General features: G+C 27.9%; 1 protein-coding gene across 1 annotated transcript; it reads right to left on the bottom strand.

The window, feature by feature from the left end:
- Positions 1–1,491: 1,491 nt before the first annotated feature.
- LOC108765522 (putative gustatory receptor 28a) lies at positions 1,492–3,015 on the bottom strand. Its single transcript, XM_018514283.1, has 3 exons — positions 1,954–3,015; positions 1,721–1,807; positions 1,492–1,596 (listed from the first exon to the last, which is right to left on the bottom strand). The coding sequence occupies exons 1-3, from the start codon at positions 3,013–3,015 to the stop codon at positions 1,492–1,494; spliced, it is 1,254 nt and encodes a 417-aa protein (XP_018369785.1).
- Positions 3,016–21,723: the final 18,708 nt, after the last annotated feature.

The following is a 21,723-nucleotide window of genomic DNA, read 5'->3' as shown; positions in this document are numbered from 1 at the left end:
TAGCATTACTGCCTACTGTGTCAGTTTTGGAGCCCATTTTGTCAGACGCTCATTTTTGCATAACTTACGAAAAACTTAATTGTTGCAAAATTGCAAACAATATTATAAAAATTGCTTATACTATCTGATAGAAGACACTTTTTACTTTATATTTATATTTTTGAAGTTGTATTTTTACCTTTTATTTAAGAAATATTGTCTAAAAACAAATGTATGTCGGTATCGGTGACCTTCCTCTAATATTCATTATTATAGTCTATAAACAACAAATTATCCCAACATAGTTAATTCATTATGCTTCGAAAACAAATTAATGAAATTACAAAAAGCTTGAACTATCAATACGACAATGCATCAGTCACATTATATGCCTTAACAAAATTTCATTATACTTATTGTTAATAAATAAAGTTTAAAGTACATATAAATATTTCTAAAAATCTTCGTAAACTATTTCCGAAAATTATATTAAATTATTAAACCTTTAAATATATTTACAAATATGTATACAATAAATATATATTATATTGTTATTTATTATTTATTATTAAACGCTTTATCTAGGTTACTGAATTGAAGAAAATCTCAGCAGAGATCGATATTTGTAATTGCAATGAAATACAATTATTTGTAGTAAAGTTTTGATTAGTTGCATGCATTAGTAATTGCATTCACATCCGTGGCCAGACTCATACTGGCCATTTGTATAATTACAGCCATATGTAAAATTCTCTAAATCAAGAGACACGGTAGTGTCTCGCGCCAAGTGAACGCGCAGCGCGAGGAACAAACGCGATTCTCTTTACATAGTACCTACTAAAGTAGCGAGCAAAAAATGCGCAATTTCAATTTTTTTACATTTTATTTTCTCTTAAAGATATTGATGCCATTTTTTAATATGTTACTTAAAAATACATAGTCTGTAAGACGATTTAATCGTGAAAGACATAAAATTTAAAAAAATTATAAAATTAGTATTTTAGAAAATCATATTTTAGTAATTTTATTTTTTCTTATTTACGTCTATACAAAAACTTAAATCAATAAAAAAGCAATTATAAAATTAAAATACGTTATTAATATTTAGTCGAGCTACCGTGAGCTTTGATTACAGCGTTACATCTATTTTGCATACTATCAATCAATTTGTCCATCACAGAGTCAAAAATTAATAACTTCAAAAATATTCGTTGGGTATATCAACTTGTATATCACAAAATATTTGCTTTAAAATGTTTCCAATACAATACCGTATTGTATCATGAAAATTTATTATATCGTTGAACAATGTGGATAATAATTATGTATATAGAAAAAAGTTACATATTTTTTCTGCTCACTACTGTACATGTATATATTTGTACAAGATATCTTTATAAGCATACAAAAACGACTTTCAATGATATTCTACTTACAATGATAAAAATAAAAATAAAAATAAGTATTTAATATTTAAAATATATGCTTAATATTTAATTACTTTTATCTTAATTAGATCATATGTATAAAATTGATTACAGTCTCCTCGTCGCAAGAATTCGACATTAACAGGAATTGTATTAAAATTAATAGGTACATAGTAATGCTCCCCACCATCTAATAAATAAGATTATGGAAAAAGTTAAATATATCTGCATTTGTTAAATGAAAGCAAGTAATATATACATGCAAGTAATATATAATAGCAAGTAATATATAATATATAATATATATTACTCACCGCAGTGAGAAGCGTAGCGTCCACAATAAATCCCTTTGCGGAGAATATATTTTCACGATGCATTAATTGCAAGGAAAATAGCTGCAACTGCAACATTATATCAAAAAATTGTCGAATACAGGTTTTAAAGTAATTATAAATCTCATAATATATCAAGAATTAGTATACACGAGGTATAATTAGCAAAGTACATAAAATGTGCGAATTAAATTCATAACTGTTAAAAAATTTACCTCGTATTTTATTTCCTTATTGCTGATGCTATTAAACATGTTGCGAACAGTAACACCGATTTCCATGGCTTGATTCTTACTGGTTTCACAAGCCCATACTAACATCACTGTTTTTATAGTGTAATATGTTATAGCTGTAATAAAGGTTTTATAATAAACCTGTCTTTCCAGATTGCCTCCTTGGCTTACAGAGTCGCCTCTTTGTATTCGAATTAAGTAAAAATATAGGTAGAAAGTTATTTGAATAAAAGTCAAAATTATCGTGCAAAGGAGTTGCAAACTAAAGGTCGTTGTCAGCATCTGTACTGTATCGCTGATTGTTAGATGTTGCTTTTCCAAAGCCTTAAGTTCCATCAATAGAAATGGATGTTTCTGATAGATTTCTCTCAAAAAATATGGCTCACGGTGCGCTACGAATCTTCGAAGATTCATCAGATTGTCATTGATTTGCTTGAAACAAGCTTTTAAAACACAAACACAATTCATGTATAGCATATCCATTTGGAACACTAGCAGGATTATGTATTGAAAGACAACCAGACGGAAGACACTATCCTGCATATTGGGAGAAAATATCAACGCTTGTGTGATTAAGAAGAAGAAACCAAAAATGTCCTTAGCATGGATTAATTTAGATATATTCTTATATGTTGCCGGGGGCAATCTTAAAGAGAGATTCAATATTGTTTGAAGTAAGCGCATTCGTGGTCCACTCAAAATGAACGTGCCAGCTACTATGAAACCGCCGAAAATGTGGAAGCAATTAAGTTGAAGTATCCTAGGCACACTTCTGAATGCAATATTTTTAGAAATATTGACATCATAGATACTTATTATTTCATCAACGCAAAAAGTGCAGAAAACGATAGTTGATAGAATGTAGTATAGTTTGCAAGGCTTAATGGTTGAAGCATTGATCTTGTATGGAAATATTCCCAGAATGCGGCAAAAAGTGAAGCAAGGATACATTAACGATTCAAAATCCGTGGCGCAGAACAGTTGCCATATTTTCCCTTTTCTTTTACTTATAAATGCTTGGAACTTCAATAATAAATTGAACATGTTCGCTGAAGTATACATATATAAGAATACAATAATTTAAATTATACGCTATAGCCGAAAAGATATTAATTATGTTATCAATGCACTTTAACAGCAACGTGTTTACAAGAAATTCTCTTCCAAATATAATTATTTGTCTCTACGGAGAATGCGTAAACTTCTCACAGTCTAACTACACTTGACGAGTTTAATTTTAAAACTACAAATAATTATTACAGCGCAATAAGACTCAAGTAATTTGTTAGTTATGAAGTAACCATGGCATTTTACTTATCTCTGGAACACGCATGAAATGATGTATAATTAAATGTGTCATGTAATCCACAATCTTGCATATCTATAGATGATGTATAAAGCGAATTAACGTTATCAAGATATTTCTTAGTTCTTAATTAGATTCATATATAGATAAATACAAAATTACAGTAGAAATATATAAAATTATATATAAAATTAAAAAAAGAAGAGCAAACATAAATGAATTAATAATAAATAATAGTTTATTTGCTCTATATAATGTATTTGAGAATATTTTTAATATTCTTGATAAAAGATAACATGACTTGATAAAGCAACTAAATCGTTGCATTTTGCACACATAATGTTATAACATATATACGATACCAGCGTGATTGAATTTATTATTGCGTATTATTATAATATCGCTATTAATACGTAACATTAGTAAAACAAAAAATTAATATCTATTATACTGCTAAAATATATTAGTATAAATTGATATTATCCATAATATCACTTATTTAAGGTATGATTCATTTTATTTATTGTACAAATTGTTACATATTCGGTATATAATTCAGATTAAACTTACCAAAGTAACATTTGAATTTATTAATAGATATTTTATGACGTGTTTAATAAGAGTCAAAAAATTATACTTCTCTCTCTCTCTCTCTCTTAGAAAAATCTACATTATATGTATTATCTAATTATATTCGTAAATAAAACATATAATATTTTTCACTGATTATTAATATATACGTGACACAAGACTTATAAACGTTTCTGTACATTTGTACGTATATACAAATACATTTACAAGCATAAAGCACCACATTACTCACAATAACATTTTATTCATAGTAATAAATATGAGTACACGTAATTTCAAAAATATCTTTTATCTATATGTTGATCTAGATATCTTTATATTAATCAGATTATATTTGTAAAATTAGATTTTCAATCATAAGAATTTTGACATTAACAAGAATTAAAAGAAAATTAATAGATATGTAGTAATGCTACCACCATCTAAAAAAAACCATCTAAAAAAACAAAACCACAAAATATGATTAAATATCCCTACAATATCTACATTTATTTATGTACAAAAACAAATGAATAATAATTCATCTCAGTGAATATAGCGTCCACAATAAGTACCTTTGCAGAAGATATATTTTTACGATGCATTAATTGCATGGAAAATAACTAACTGGAGATAAAAAAAATTATTAAATACAGAATTGAAGTACGTAGTTTGAAATCTCTGACAATATATTAACATTTACATTAATATACTGGGAGCAAAAATTACAAAAATATACGAACTCTCATATTTTATCGCTGATACTATTATACACGTTATGAACAGTGATGTTAATCTCCAAAGCTTGATTCTTACCAATTGCACAAACCCAAAAACTATAAATACTATTTTTATAATATAATAGATTACAGAGTTGCAACGAAGATCTTGTTAGAGACATGTTTTGCTAGATTGCTCATAGACATTCCCTCTTATAATCTTATACTAACATAAATAAAAGTACATATTCAAAGTGATATTAATGAAGATTAAAATTATCGTAGAAAGGAGTTGTGAACTAAAGCTCGTTGTTAACTGTGTCGCTGATTGCCAGATGCTGTTATACCAGAGCCTTAAGTTGCATCAGTAGAAATGGATGTCTCTGCTTGGGACAGGTTTCTCTCAAAAGACATGGCTCACCATTTGTCATGAGTATTCGTAGATACGCTAGAGTGTCGTTGATTTGTTTGAAACAAGCTTTTAATACGCAAACACAGTTCACATGTATAGCATATCCATTTAAAACACGAGTAAATACATATGTATCGAAAAAATGTAATATAAGACGTCCAATTGTAATTTTTATCAAATATCGACACATTTGCACGACTGTATAAAAGAATCCAAAAGTGTCCTTGGCATGGATTAATTTAGATAGATTCTGATATAATTTCTGTGGCAATCTGAAAGAGACCTCCAGTATGATCTGAAGTAAACGCGTTTGTGGTCAACTCAAAATAAATATGACAATTGTTGTAAAATCATTTAAGATACAGATGTAATTATATTGCAGTTATATTTAACGCAAATGCCTTTGAATAAAATGTTATACATAATATTATGATATCATAGACAATTTTTATAAACGCAGAAAACGCATATAACAATAGTCAATAGAATGTAATTTAGTTTATAAGTCTTAATTGTTAAAGCGTTGCTCTCGTATGAAATTATTCACGAAATCCGGGAAAAAATGAAGCGAGAATACATTAATGATTCAAAGTCTATGGCTCGGAATAACTCACATTTCCTTTTCGTTTACTTTTTAATTGTTGGAATATCGTTGATAAATTAAACGAGTTCGTCGAAATACTATAAAAAAATGACTACATTTTTCAATTTTTTTACTGGTTACAGACACGTTTTTACTATGACAACGAATAAAATCATTTCTATCGCCGTCTGTCATTTGTTACGTTTATTGATTAATGTAATTGCTTTGTTTTTAGCAAAGATTGTAATCTTTGACCATCTTTCTTCGATTTTTGTTTGAATTCCTCTTGCGAAAATATTTGATAATATCATGGACTGTCAATTTTGAGATCTGTATTTTCTTCTCTACAAACAGAGTATCCTTTTTTATGAATATCATTTTTTTAAATATGAGAAATATCAAATTTATTAAATATTTACCGATATATTATACCTGTTATGATGTTGAAACATAATTAAAGTTGAAATATTTATTAGTTCGGCCATTTTTAACGACAGTTTATACAAATATATCCACTTCGGGAGATTCTATTTATAACATGACATTCTTCTTATACAATAATAAATAATGAGTACATATATTAAAATATCTTCGAGTGTTTGATCCAGATATTTTACTGTTAGATTATATTATATTTTTCAAAGGAATTAAAGATACTCCATTGCAAATATTCGACATCGACAAAAATTGTAACAAAATTAATAGATATGTGACAACACTACCCATCATCTAAAAAACAATACCTATATTTTCAAAATAAAGCTAAATATATACTTATATTTATTTAATGAAAGCAAATGATTCATTACTCACCGTAGTAAGAAGCGTAGCGTCCACAATAAGTACCTTTGCAGAAAAAATATTTTTACGATGCATTAATTGCATGGCAAATAACTGTAACTGGAAATTTAAAAAATGTTAAAAACACAATTGCAAGATGTAGTTATATACTTGATAATGTAATAAAATTTACGTTAATATATGCGGAGTATAATTAAGGATGAAATGTACGAATTCTATTAAAATTTTTTTACACTACCTCATATTTTATTTCTCTATCACTCGTACTGTTATACATGTCGTGAACGGTAGTGTTGATCATCAAGGCTTGATTTTTGCCAGTTTCACAAGCCCAAACTATCAACATAATTTTGACAATATTATATGTAAAAGTTGTAATGAAGACCTCGTTATAGACCTGTTTTGCTAGATTGTTTAGAGACGTTGCTCCCTCTTGCAATCGCACTAGGTAAAAGTACAGGTTGAAAGTGATTTCAATGAACGTCAAAATTATCGTAGAAAGAAGTTGCAAACTGAAAATCGTTGTCAACATCTGTACTATGTCACTAACTGCTAGATGCTGTTTCATCTGAGCTTTGAGCTGCATCAGTAGAAACGGATTTCTTTGCTTGTGATAGGTTGTTCTCAAAAGATATGGCTCATCGTTTGCCATGAATATTCGCAGATATTCTGGCATTAACGCCAGACTGTCGTTGATTTGTTTGAAACAAGCTTTTAATACGCAAACACAATTCATGTATAACATATCCATTTGAAATGCGAGCAAATAGATGTATATTACAAAAATCACATGCAAGGCGTCATACGGCAAATTATAATAAAATATCGACACTTGTACAATTATATATAAGAATCCTAAAATGTCCTTGGTATGGACCAGTTTAGATAGATTCCGATATGATTTCTTCGACAAACTCAAAGAGACCACCAGTATGGTCTGAAGTAAACGCATTCGTGGCCCACTCAAAAGGAATGTAATAACTGTTGTAAAACCACTTAAAATGAAGAAACAGTTACGTTCAAGTTTAACGGGAATTCCTTTTAACGTAAAGTTATTAGTAAAATTGAGGTTATAGAGACTTTTTAGTTCGCAAACACAATAAATGCAGATAACAATAATCGATAGAATGTAGTACGGTTTACAAGGCTTAATGGTTGAAGCCCTGATCTTGTATGGAAATACTCCCAGAATTCGGCAGAGAGTGAAGCAAGGATACATCAACGATTCAAAATTTGTAGCGCGGAATAACTGCCATATATTTCCTTTTTTTTTGTCTTTGAATCCTTGGAATTTCGATGACGAATTAAACATGCTGAAATTATAAGAGTACAATAATCTAAATTATTGGTTATAACTAAAAATGTATTAATTATGTTATCAACATGTACTTTAATAATAATGTTGATAAGAATTCTTCTTTCGAGTGTAATCTTTTAATGTCTTCACTGCAAATGTCGAAATCAACATAAACTTTTTACGAACAATCTACACTTTGCGAGTTAAACTTTAAAACTACTAACAATTATTGCATTATTATATATCGAAACAGGACTCAGAGTTTGTTAGTTATGAAGTAACCATGGTTGTTCTCTTATCATCTCCGTAACATATATAACAGTGACATATGATATACGATGTATACTAATAATAATAATAATTAACTACGTAATCCATAATCATACGCATCTAGAGCATGTATAAGACGAATGAACATTAGCGTGATATTTCTTAGTCTTCCATTAGTCACATAGATAAATGCGAAGTTACAATAAATATACATATATCGTGCTAATATAAATTCCAAAAGGTAAGGAAAATTTTTACTTTAGATGAATTAACAATTTATTTGATCAGTATAATATAATATATTTGAATAATGTTTTGTATAATTTGTATACACCTCTTCTCTCTGATAAAAAATAATACGACTTGATTTAGTAATTAATTTTATATTGCATATTCAATGTATTATATATTCTGTTATGATTATTAATATGGGGGGGGGGAGGCCGGAGCACACACACACACACACACATGACAAAAAAATTTAAACTCTTAGAAGTATTTTTTAAATGTAAGATTTTGTCTTACTTTTTTTATATTATAATTAAAGAATTATATATATTTAAAAACGCTTTGAGTATATTTAATAAATGAGCCCCTTAATTGATAAGTGGCATAAGTCCAAAATTAGGAAAAATGAGTTTGTTATAGAAGTAGAAAATATCAAGAATGTTTGTTTTATCTATTAATTTAATTTACTTTTATTTTGTTTTTATGTTCATAAAAAATAAAAATCAATTTTACATCATAAATAAAGTGACCGTAAAAAAAGCTGGACTTAAGTCACTATTCCAGCTTTTTTTGTAGTCACTTTATTTATGATGTAAAATTAATTTTTATATTTTATGGATATAAAAATAAAATAAAAGTAAATTAAATTGATAAATAAAACAACCATTCTTAATACTTTCTATTTCTACGATAAACGCATTTTTCCTAATTTTGGACTTATGCCACTTGTCAACTAAGGGGCTCAAATATTGATTGGTGTTTGTGGAAAAGATATAAATATATTTTGTAAAAAATAATCCGAACTGCTCTATATCGAAGACATTATCGATTATACACAAAAAATAGATTTGTTTAAGAAATAACAATGTCGAAAGTTGAAAAGAAATTTAAGTTAACTTACACAGTCTTAGCATAGTCACTGAATATAATAATACATAACTACAACTAATACATAACTATAACTAATAAAATAAAAAATCCATATATTTACATTGATCAATGAATAGATAGAATACATAACTCTCTCTTATGAAAACAAAATAAAATTATTTGCTTAGATTTATAACTGTTATGATTGTTAGGTTTATAGCTCATTTATAACAGCTGTATAACTATAGCTGCTATTGTTGTTTATAGGTTTATAGTTTATTTTAGCTATTACTTTCTACTGTTTTGTTTCTTTTAGTAAGTAACTTACGGTGCTCGAACACTCTTATCATTATAGAAAACGGTGAAATATTATTTATATTCAAAAAGTAAATGATAGAATTTCTATCAGACAGATTACTATTTGTAGTTGAAGTGTAGTAAGATGAAAAAAGATGCATATTAACTTGCCCCTGTCCTTCAATATGTGTATCTTTTATATTATACATAAACAATATTAAAGCATTTATATAAATGGTTAAAAAATTACTTTTGCAACATAAAAACCATTAAAGACACATGCATTCCGCAACAACGGAGTTTAATCACTATTACTTAGATACGAAGTATGGGCAATAAAATAACAATCATATAATACTAGTTATATTAATCTAAACTTTTGGATTATTCTAAACAGTTAATGACCCATAATATCCCGATCTTCCCTACGTGATATAAAACTTTCATTTCTGTACATATATGCATATACATATACGAATATTTCTGTAAGCATGGAACACAATTTTATTCAAAGTGACATTTTACTTATAATAATAAAAAAAATGAGTGTATTATTATTTAAAATATCTTTTGTATTTTCGATATGGATATATCTTTATATTAACTAGAATATGCAAAATTAGATTTTTGCATTGCAAGAATTCGACATAAACAAAAATTGTATTAGAATTAATAAATACGTAGCAACACCACCCATCATCTAAAAAAAAACAAAATCTTCAAATAAAGTTAAAAATACCGATATTTATTAGACAAAAGTAAATGATTGATTACTCACCGTAGTAAGAAGTTTAGCGTTAACAGTAAATCCTTTTGCGGAGAATATATTTTTGCGATGCATTAATTGCAAGGAAAATAACTCTAACTGCAAATAAAAAAAATTGTTAAATATAGGATTGAAAAACGCACTTATAAAATTAATAAGTAGGGTAAAGTCGCCTATTATGAGATACCTTTTTTTAAAGGCTTGTAATTTATTTAATTTATAACCTGAATTTCTATTTTCACGTCAAATTTATAGGAAATATATTTAAGTTTTATCGCCAAAAAGTTAGCAGTCGATAATAGCTATACGTTGTTGTGAAATTTTTTATCAAAAGTGCAGATTTTAATCATTCAAAGAAAAAGGATTCCTATGAGATATAAGGGTTTTCTTGTGTGAGATGGGGTACCTCATAATGGGAAATTAAGGAAAAAATAAAAATAAGCTTTTTATACATTCTTTTATTATATTACATACAAGTAGGAACAAAGAATTTAAATGTTATACATAATAATTATATAATTTTTCGATGTATGTGTATGTGAGTATGTGTGCGTGAGTAATCTTAGCAATAGAATCGTCATTTTTAACACTTCGTTCGATAATATGCTTTGAGATATTGAATTGTTTAGATGCTCTCATATTAACTAGGAATATCCTGAATATTAGATTACGATTATCATACCTTGCGGTTTCACGATCATCAAATCTAATCTTTACAGTTAAACAAATTATTATATCACGTTTGTTACTATGAATACGATCTTACTCTATCATTGCGTGCAGATTTTATTACCCAATATTTATTTTTGTATAATAAAACAAGCTCTAAAGACTAACCTCAATAAAATTTGACAACATTCAATTTCATAAATCTTTTTTTGCAACGACTACACGCATGATTTAATAATGAATTTTTTACCAAACAAGTTTCACGCTAAGAGTAAAAAGTTCATGATAAAATCAAACACACGCGCTTGTTAATTTAGCAGAAACCCTGCTATCTCATATTAGGAACTTATCCCATAATAGGCGACTTTACCCCAATATATTGAAAATGGCATTGATATACGCGGAGCTAATAAATAGCGAATGAAATACGCGAATTAAATTACTTTTTAATTTAAAATTTACCTCATGTTCTATTTCCTTATCATTATTGCTATTAGATATATCGATAACAGTGGTGCTAATCTCCATGGCTTGATTCTTGCTGGTTTCGCAGGCCCATACAATCAACATTATTTTTGTAATGTAAAATGTTATATTTGCAATTAAGGTATTGTAATAGACCTCTTTTTCCAGATTGTTTAAAGAATCACTTCCTTGTGCTTGCAATAAACAGAAATACAGGTTGAAAGTGATAAAAATGAAAGTTTTAATTATCGTAAAAAGGAGTTGCAAAGTAAAGATCATATTCAGCATTTGTACTGTATCGCTGATTGCCATATGCTGCTTTTTCAAAGTCTTGAGTTCCATCAGTATAACTGTATTTTTCTCTTCGTCATTTATTTCCCTCAAGGTATATGGCTCACTATTCACTATAAGTTCTCGCAGATTTACCAGACCGTCGTTGATTTGCTTAAAACAAGCTTTTATTACGCAAACACAATTCATGTATAACATATCCATTTGTAACACCAATATTTCGATATATACTAAGGTAATCTTGCCCAATATACTACCCTGTACTTTAAGATTATATATCGCTAGCATAATTATAAAAGAGAATCCAAAAATATCCTTGGCATGAATCAGTCTAGATAGATTTTGATATGATTTTTGAGGCAATTTCAAAGAGAGTTTCAATACAGTCTGAAGTAAATGCCTTCGTGGTTCACTCAAAATGAATGTGATGACTATTATAGAACCACTGAAAATGTAAAAGCAGTTACGTTCAAGTAACCTGGAAATGCTATTGAATTTAATTTGTTTATTAATATTGATGTCAAACACAATTATTGTATCGCAAATGCAAATAGCGCAGGTAATGATGATCGATAGAATATAGTATGATTTGCAAGCTTTAATATTTAAAGCGTCAATCTTGTATGGAAATATTCCAAGAATGCGACTAAACATGAAGCAGGGATACATTAACGATTTAAAATTTGTAGCGTAAAATAGCAGCCATATTGTCTCTTTCCTTTTATTTACGAATCTTTGGAACTTTGATAACAAATTGAACATTATGAATGTTATAAAAGAATATTAATGTAAATCGTAGATTATAACAATTGTAATTACGTATATTATCAATATTCTTTAGTAGCAATTTGTTTAGATGAATATATTTTCAAAGTAATTTTTTGGTGTCTTCACGAATCAAATGCATAAACTGACATAAACTTCTCTGTACACTGGCGAGTTTATTTTTAAAACTACTAACAACTATAGCATCGTGTAGTAAAATAGTACTCAAAAACTTGTTGGCTCTCAAGTAACCATGGCGTTTTCTTATCATTTTCGGAATAAGTATAAAATAATGATATATATTTATCTATGTCAGGTAAACTACGATCTTGCGCATCTAGATATATAAAACAAATAGACATTATCAAGATACTTCGTAGTCTTCCATTAGATTTATATACAAGTAAACACAAAGTTACAGTAAATATATATTATATGTGTTGTTCTAAAGTTAAAGAAGGAGAAATTTTTACTTTAAATGACATAAGCAATTTTTAATCAATACATTGTATTTGAAAAATTTTATGTTATATTACTCATGAAAAATACGCATAAGATTTGACAAGGTAATTAAGGAATTGCATTTTGTGTATTCAATATTACTTGGATTCGTATATGATTTTCTTTCCGTTCTACTGTGATCGTCAACAGTGCATCTCCGTTTTTGTAGCATCTTGTGTATATAAATTATATATTGCTCTGATTAAATTAAAAGAAGTTTACATATTTTTTCACTTTTATTATTTTATTATTTTATTATATGTTACAGATAAAATGAAAATATTATAATAGGCATGTTTTTCCAGATTGCTTAAGGTCTCACGGTTTTGTACTCGCACTAAGTAAAAGTACAGGCTAAAAATGAAGATTTTAATGAAGATTATAGTAGAAATAAGTTGCAAACTGAAGATCATTTTCAGTATCTGGACTGTATCGTTGATTGCCATATGCTGCTTTTTCAAAGCCTTGAGTTCCATCAGTATAACTGTATTTCTTTCTTCATCATTTATTTCCTTCAAGGTATATGGCTCGCTGTTCACTATATCAGTTTTTGCAGATTTATCGGATTGTCATTGATTTGTTTAAAACAAGCTTTTATTACGCAAACACAATTCATGTATAGCATATCTATTTGAAACATCAGCAATTCGTTGTATACTAAAACAATCTTACGCAAAGCACCACCCAATGTTTTGAGATAATAAATCAACGCACGCGTGATTAGAAAAAGAAATCCAAAGATATCCTTGGCATGGATCAGTCCAAATAGATTCTTATACAATTTTGGAGGCAATTTCAAAGAGAATTCTAGTATAGACTGAAGTAAACGCATTCGTAGTCCATTCATAATGAATGTAATGACTAATGACTGTTATAAAACCACCCAAAATATAGAAGCAGTTATGTTCAAGTAATCTTTGAGTGCTTTTGAATCCAATATTTTTATAAATATTAATGTCAAGCAGATTTATTACATCGCAAACAGAAATAATGCAGATAATGATAGTAAATAGAATATAACATAGTTTGCAAGCCTTAATATTTGAAGTGTTGATCTTGTATGAAAATATTCCCAGAATTCGGCAAAAAATGTAGCAAGGATACATTAACGACTTAAAATCCATAGCGCTAAATAGTAGTCGTATTTTTTTTCTTTTCTTTTATTCATGGATCTTAGGAACTTCAATAACGAACTGAATATATTCATAGAAAATTTTCTAGAATATATAGAATATTTTAATAATCTAAATCATAGAGTATCATCAAAGAGATCTTATTACTTACGTTATCAATGGCTCTTTAGCAGCAATTTGTTAATAAGAATTTCTATTCTAAGTGTAACTTTTCGATGTCTCCACATTGAATGAATAAACCGACATAAATTTCTTGCGGACTATGGTCACGTAACGAATTTAATTTTTAAACTGTTAATAATTATTGTAATACATAACGAAGCAGAACTTAGAACTTGTTAGCTGTCAAGTAACCATGGTATTCTCTTATCATTTTCGGACACGCACAAAATAATGATATATATTTACGTACAACTATGTCATGTAAACCACAATCTTGCGCATCTAGATTATGTACGAAGCAAATGGACATTATCAAGATATTTCTTAGTCTCCTATTAGATTCATATATAGATAACACGAAGATACAGCAAATATATTATATCGTGCTCATATAAAGTCAAGATAGAAAGAGCAATTTTTGCGCTTTAAATAATATAAACAATTTATTTAAATAATATTCTTTATGATATGATTGATAAAAAATAATACGACGTAATACGATAGTCATGGAATTTTGTACATTCAATATTACTATTGTATTCATTGCATAATTTTCTTTCCGATATCTGCTATGATTATTAATAATGCGTCTACTTTCTTACGGCATTTTATATATATACCTATATTTTATATTGCTTAATTAAATTAAATTAAAAGCTTTTTATATTATTTTTATCTTTTAGTATTTTATTTCTATCTGTGTTAAATGAGTCCGATGCAGACATAAACTCTTCTATAATTATAGTTACACAAATGTAGTACCTACTGACCCATAAATTAGAGATTCTTTACTGCATATGTATTTATGAATTTACTTGTATTATCGTTTGCTTAAATTATAGACCATTACTAATCAAATATTTTGTAAATGATATAAGTGCGGGTAATACGCCAGTGTGGAGAATATGCTACACGTATTGTTTTACAATGATACCGATTAGCAGCGCTTGCGTCAGTGCTACAACATTGTGTATAATTGTTACTTTAATACGCAAGAAAATGTGTCTTTATATTACAGAAGTTTTAGAATGATAAAATATGATTTTACATGAGCAAAATTGTAATTAAATTTTTGTACTAATATATCGCCAGCAATATGACGTCCATAAAGTGAAAAATCAATTTCTCTATTATTTATATGTTATTGCTAATATACTATATAATCGTATTAATAATAATAATTGGTATTAATCATATAGCGACATTTTATCTGAGATATGCTTTAATTTATTTATTATACGCACATTATTACATGATGTGTTAATTTATTTATTATACATACATTACCACATGATGTGTATTAAAAATAAATTGTATTACACATTAATTATTATGATCTAGAATCTGGATCTTTTCTGTCCAATCCAAGTTTTTTTACTGTTCTAAGTATTCAAAAATATGTGAAAAATTTAGGATTATTCTTTAACATCTCTATTAAATTACACTAAATATTTTTTTAACAAGGGATACAATATTTTATAATTAGGAAGGGAAATCGGATTCTGTTCTCTTTATTTCGAAAAAATTGGTAAGTGGAATTTCGTTTGTTGCAAAAAAAAACCACCTGATTGTAGACATAGAATTGGTTATAACATGAGTGTAATGAAAAATTTAAAATTTTTTAGGATATATTTAATAAGTTTAAACTGATTTTTCTTTAAAACGATGACACATTACGTACATTGTCTAATTATATACTTTCATATACTGTAATTATATACTTAAATAAAATATATCATTTATTTGGAAATGATTATTTAAATGTGTGATATAAAACATTTAAACGATTCTCAATACATATATGCATACACGTATACGAATATAACTATATAAGCATGAAACATCACTCACAATGACATTCTGTTTATAATAATAGAAATAAGTATGATTAATATTTGATATATTCAATTTTACATATTCGATTTAAGTATCTTTAAGTTAATAAACTTCAACATTTGTAAAATTAGTTTTCCTATTGCAAGAATTGGTCATTAAAAAAAATTGTATCAAAATTAACAGATACATACTAATGCCATACACCATCTAAAAACAACAAAATCACAAAATACAGCTAAATATATACTTGTATTTATTTAACAAAAGCAAAATGATAATTCACTTACCGTAGTAAGAAGCGTAGCGTCCACAATAAGTACTTTTGTGGAAAATATATTATCATGATGCATTAACTGCAAGGAAAATAACTGTAACTGCAAATAAAAAATCTGTTAAATATGAGATTGAAAGACGTAATAAATTTACGTCTGTGACGTTATAAAGTTATAAATTTAATAAGTAGTATGTTAAAAATTGCATTGGTATACGAAGGACATAGTTAGAAAAATACATGAAATTAAATGAAAATAATTTTAAATTACCTCATATTTTACATCTTTATTGCTGGTGCTGTTATACACGTCGTAAACGGTAGTGTTCATCTCCAAGATTTGATTCTTGCCAGATTGACAAGCCCAAACTACCAACACTATTTTTATAGTTTCATACATTACAGTTATAACGAATACTTCGTCAAAGGCTTGTTTTATCCAGTCGCTACTAAACACATCTTTTTGTACTTGTACTAAATAATAGTACAGGTTGAAAGTGATTTCAATGAAGGCCATAATTATCGTAGAAAGGAATTGCAAACTGAAGTTCATTATCAGCATCTGTACTGTATCACTGATTGCCAAATGCTGCTTCATCAGAGCCTTGAGTTGCATTAGTACGAACGGATTTTTCTTGTGATAAGTTCTACTTAAAAGATATGGTTCATCGTTTGTCATGTGTTTTCGCAGATAATCCAGACTATCATTGATTTGTTTGAAACAAGCTTTTAATACGCAAACACAATTCATGTGTAGCATATCCATTTGAAACACGAGTAAATTGATGTATGTCGTAAAAATGTAATATGAGACAGTATATTGCAATTTATAAGCAAATATCGATATTTGCACGACTATATAAAAGAATCCAAAAATATCCTTTGTATGGATCAGTTTAGATAGATTCTGATATGATTTCTGCGATAATCTCAAAGAAATTTCCCTTATGGTCTGAAGTAATCGCATCCGTGGTCCACACAAAATGAAGGTGACGATTGTTGTAAAACCATTTAAAAAGTAGTAACAGTTACGTTCAAGTTTCATTGGAATATTTTTGGTTAAATCGTTTCCAATAAAATTGATGTTATAGAATAATAACAATTCGTAAACACAGAAAAGACAAATAAAAATAATCGATAGAATACAATGTGTTTTACAAGTCTCAATGGTTAAAGCGTTGATTTTGTATGGAAATATTCCCAGAATGCGGCAAAAAGTGAAGCAAGGATACATTAATGATTCAAAATTCGTGGCGCGAAGTAGCTGCCATGTTTTTTCTTTCCTTTTACCTTCATATCCTTGGAAATTGGATGACAAATCAAACATACCGAAGTATTACAAGAAAACAATGATCTAAATCATTCACTATAAGGAGATATTAATTACGTAATCGATGTTTTTAGTAGCAATGTTGACTAATATCTCTTTCTTTGGACTGTAATTTTTTAATGTCTCTACGGTGAATGCTTTACTTAAACTTTCTGGAGACAATCTGCACTTTGCAAGTTAAATTTTAAAACTACCAAGAATTATTGCATCGTATATCGAAAAAGAACTCGGAGTTTGTTAGTCGTGATGTAACCATGGTTTTTCTCTCCCGGGAAAAAATGTTATATATATATATATAAACATATTTTATATATAATTATATATAATTGTATATAAAATATTTTAATTTTTCTCTGGTTATCATCTACGTAACATATAGTAATGATGTATGATGTATAGTTAATAATAATTAACTATGTAATTCTCACAATCTTCCACATCTAGATCATGTACGAAGCGAATGAACATTATCAAGTAATTTTTTAGTCTTCCATTCGATTCATATTCATGTAAATTTAAAGTTATAAATGTATAGCTTATAAAAGTATAAATAATAAATGTATAGCTTATTAAATTAAGTCAGGAATTAAAGAGCAAATTTTGTTTTAACTGCTTTACTAAAATTTATGTATGTACGTGCGTGAGATATTGATGTCGTAGTAAAAGATATATGTAGAACCTGATCGATTCAGCCGTTATTGAGATCTAATAATCGCAATCTCCCGCAACTCGCGGTCTCGCGTAAAATAGTCAGTGTCGTTGTGCTAGCCTTAGTGCCGAAACATTACCGTGTCTTCTGATGTCGTGCATTGTATCAGCAAAACAGCGATCATTAGAATTCTGGTTTCACTTTAGAATCCCCTTAAAGAATTGCATTTAGTGTATTCAGTATTATTGCTGAGTTCATGTATGACTTAAAAACATTTTTTTGTAAACCAGTATTTTAAGTAAGTCCAATACAGACATAACACCATCATCGTAATTACGCAGATTTAATACCGACCTATGAATTATAGATTCTTTGCTGCATATGCATTTATGATATGATTGAATAAATTTGTATAATTATCTGCTTAAATCGGACATCTTAAATAAAATATTTTGTAAGAGATAAGATAGCCTGTTCCTTTTTACATATTTATAAACGAACATTAAGTAAAATATTTCGAGATGAGTCGTCATTATTTCAAGATGCAAAATTTACGAAGTTTCAGAAATGAAAGGTATTTTACGCCTTATGATCTCTCTTCTTTCTCATTTTATTTATACTTTACGATTTGATAGTGAAGATATGATTAAAGGATGATAAAGGATATAATAAAAGGACATTATTGTGCTGAATAATTGTTGAATGGAATAAAAAAATGCATTTTGTAATCACAATACATTCTGTAACGAAAATCATCTCTGAAAATTACAAATCTTGCTGTTTGAAATGCAGAATGTTGAAATATGATTTCAGAGCTGCAAGATTATATATCATAGAAATATAGACTTATCATAGAATATTATTATAGGATATTATTATTGAATTTCATACAAATATCGCCATTAATATGACATAAAAAAATAAATTAATTTTTTCTTTCATATTTAACTATGTATATTGCTAAAATTAATATATTAGTTATCATATTTTATATTAATCATATAAAACATAACAACAATTCACTTGAGACATAATTTAATATATTTATTATACATATTGTTAGGAATTACACAAATTTTACATTAACTGTTCAACGAATATTTCAATTTAGTTGTTATGATGTTGTATATGGAATCAATGAACTAGAAAGACCAATTACTGGCAATACTCTAATGCTTCTTTATTTTGCAAACACACTCTGCCTTGCCTTACATGATAAGAACAAGACTCGTCGCCAAAACTCTCGCCGACTCGCCTCGCTCGTCGCGTCACTCACGCTCCCGTACACAAATAGACGGCGCCCTCTCTGGTCGCGGGCCAGTCACCAAGCCGAAACTTATGTGCTAACACACTCAAGCGCGGGAGCCTGAGTTGAATAAATCAAAATATCAAATTGCTGAGTAACGCGCTAACATTAGTAATGACTAATATTTGAATGCAGTAATAAAATTAGGCCGCTATTCGCAATCTATCTTTCTTATCCATCCTTCATTTTTTCACTGTTCTGGGTATATAAAAAATGTTGAAAAATTTATGATTACTTTTTAACATCTCTATTACATACTTACATTATCAAATAATTTTTCAAGGAGAGTATTTCATCCTTCTTTATTTGAAAAAAATTTAGACGTGGAATTTCGCTTGTTGCTAAAAAACATTGATCACAAACGGAAGATTTATAGTTATAACACAAATGTATTAAAAAATTTAAACTTTAGAACATATTGTTATAATATTACTACAAAGTGATATTCCTCAGAAATATTTACATTAGGTACATTGTTTAGTTATATACTTTAATATACTGTTTAACTATATATTTCAACAAATAATACCTTATACATATTATTTGATTGCGCACTAATTATTAGCGGAAATAATAGAACTGATAGAAGGGTTTTTAAAATGTTTCTATACATATACGTATATGGTTATAAGCATAAAACATCATTCTATTCGCAATTACATACTATTTATAAGAATAAAAATAAGTATATTTAATAATTAAAATATTTTTTATACATTCAATCTAGATATCTTTACAAACTAACTTTACTAATTAAATCATACATATAGAATTAAATTATCTAACGTAAGAATTCGATATTAACCAAAACTGAAACAAAATTAACAGATATGTAGCAATGCAACTATCTAAAAAAACAAAATCTCGATGTATTACTATATAAGTATATCTATAATATTTACATTAATTCGACTGATCACTCACTTCAGTGAGAAGCGTAGCATCCACAATAAACATCTTTGCATAGAACACATTTTTGCGATACATTAATCGCATAGCAAATAACTGTAATTGAAGATAAAAAAATTGTTAAATACGGAATTGAAAAACTTAATTATAACTTTAATAAATCATAAAGCTGATAATACATTAAAATTTATATTGATATATGCGGAGCGTAATTAGAAAAATATATGAAATATGCGAATTAAATTATAATTTTTTTAATCTACCTCACATTTTATCTTTATATCGCTAGGTGTCTCTAGATACATCCTTAATCGCTAATGTCATCTTTTGTAATCGCAATAACAAGGGAACCTCTCGAGGTGACAATTCTGATTTTAATGAAACTTCGAGAATTTGTAGCTTACATAAAGAGATGAATTTAGAAAATATCAGTTGCGGTCCAAAAACGGTTTGAAGGGGTGAAATCACCCCTAACGTATGTAGCGATTTTCAGCTTTTTCCGTTATATCTCGAAAAATATTCGAGATATAAAAAAATGTTTTATACAAAAGTTTTACAATAAAATTACCTCTATTTACTTATGTCAATGATATTTTTTTTTAATAATTATTTAACAATTTTTTTTCGAAAATTTTGATAAAAAATTGGTAAATAATTGTTCTGAAAACGCGAATAAATACAGCTGATTTTGTTGTAAAACTTTTGTATAAAACATTTTTTTATATCTCAAATATTTGTCGAGATATAACGGAAAAAGCTGAAAAAAGCTATATACGTGATTTCACCCCTTCAAACCGTTTTTGGGCCGCAACTGATATTTTCTAAATTCATCTCTTTATGTAAGCTATAGTTACGTTCACAAAGTTTCATTAAAATCAGAATTTGTCACCTCGAGAGATTCCCTTATAAGAAAAAGTACAGGTGGAAAGTGATTTCAATAAAGGCCAAAATTTTCGTAGAAAGGAGTTGCCAACTGAAGATCGTTGCCAGCGTCTGTACTATGTCGCTGATTGCCAGATGCTGTTTTATCAGATCCTTGAGTTGCATTAGCAGTAATGTATTTCTCTGTTTATGATGGATTCCTCTCAAAAGATATGGCTCGCCGTTGATTATGAGTATTCGCAGATACATCAGACTATTAATTTGTTTTGAAACAAGCTTTTAATATGCAAACACAATTCATGTATAGCATATTTATTTGAAATATAAAACATTGTATATTATGAAAATCTGATGCAAGATGGTTTGTTTTATATTGTAATAAAGTAATGGCACACGTGCGACTATAAAAAAAAATCCAAAAATGTCCTTGGCATGGACCAGTTTAAATAAATTTTCATATGATT

This window comes from Trachymyrmex cornetzi, unplaced genomic scaffold (assembly GCF_001594075.2).
Source record: "Trachymyrmex cornetzi isolate Tcor2-1 unplaced genomic scaffold, Tcor1.1 scaffold5, whole genome shotgun sequence".
Lineage (NCBI taxonomy): Eukaryota > Metazoa > Arthropoda > Insecta > Hymenoptera > Formicidae > Trachymyrmex > Trachymyrmex cornetzi.
Note: the sequence above shows the minus strand (reverse complement) of the source record. Positions and strands in the feature narration are given on the sequence as shown.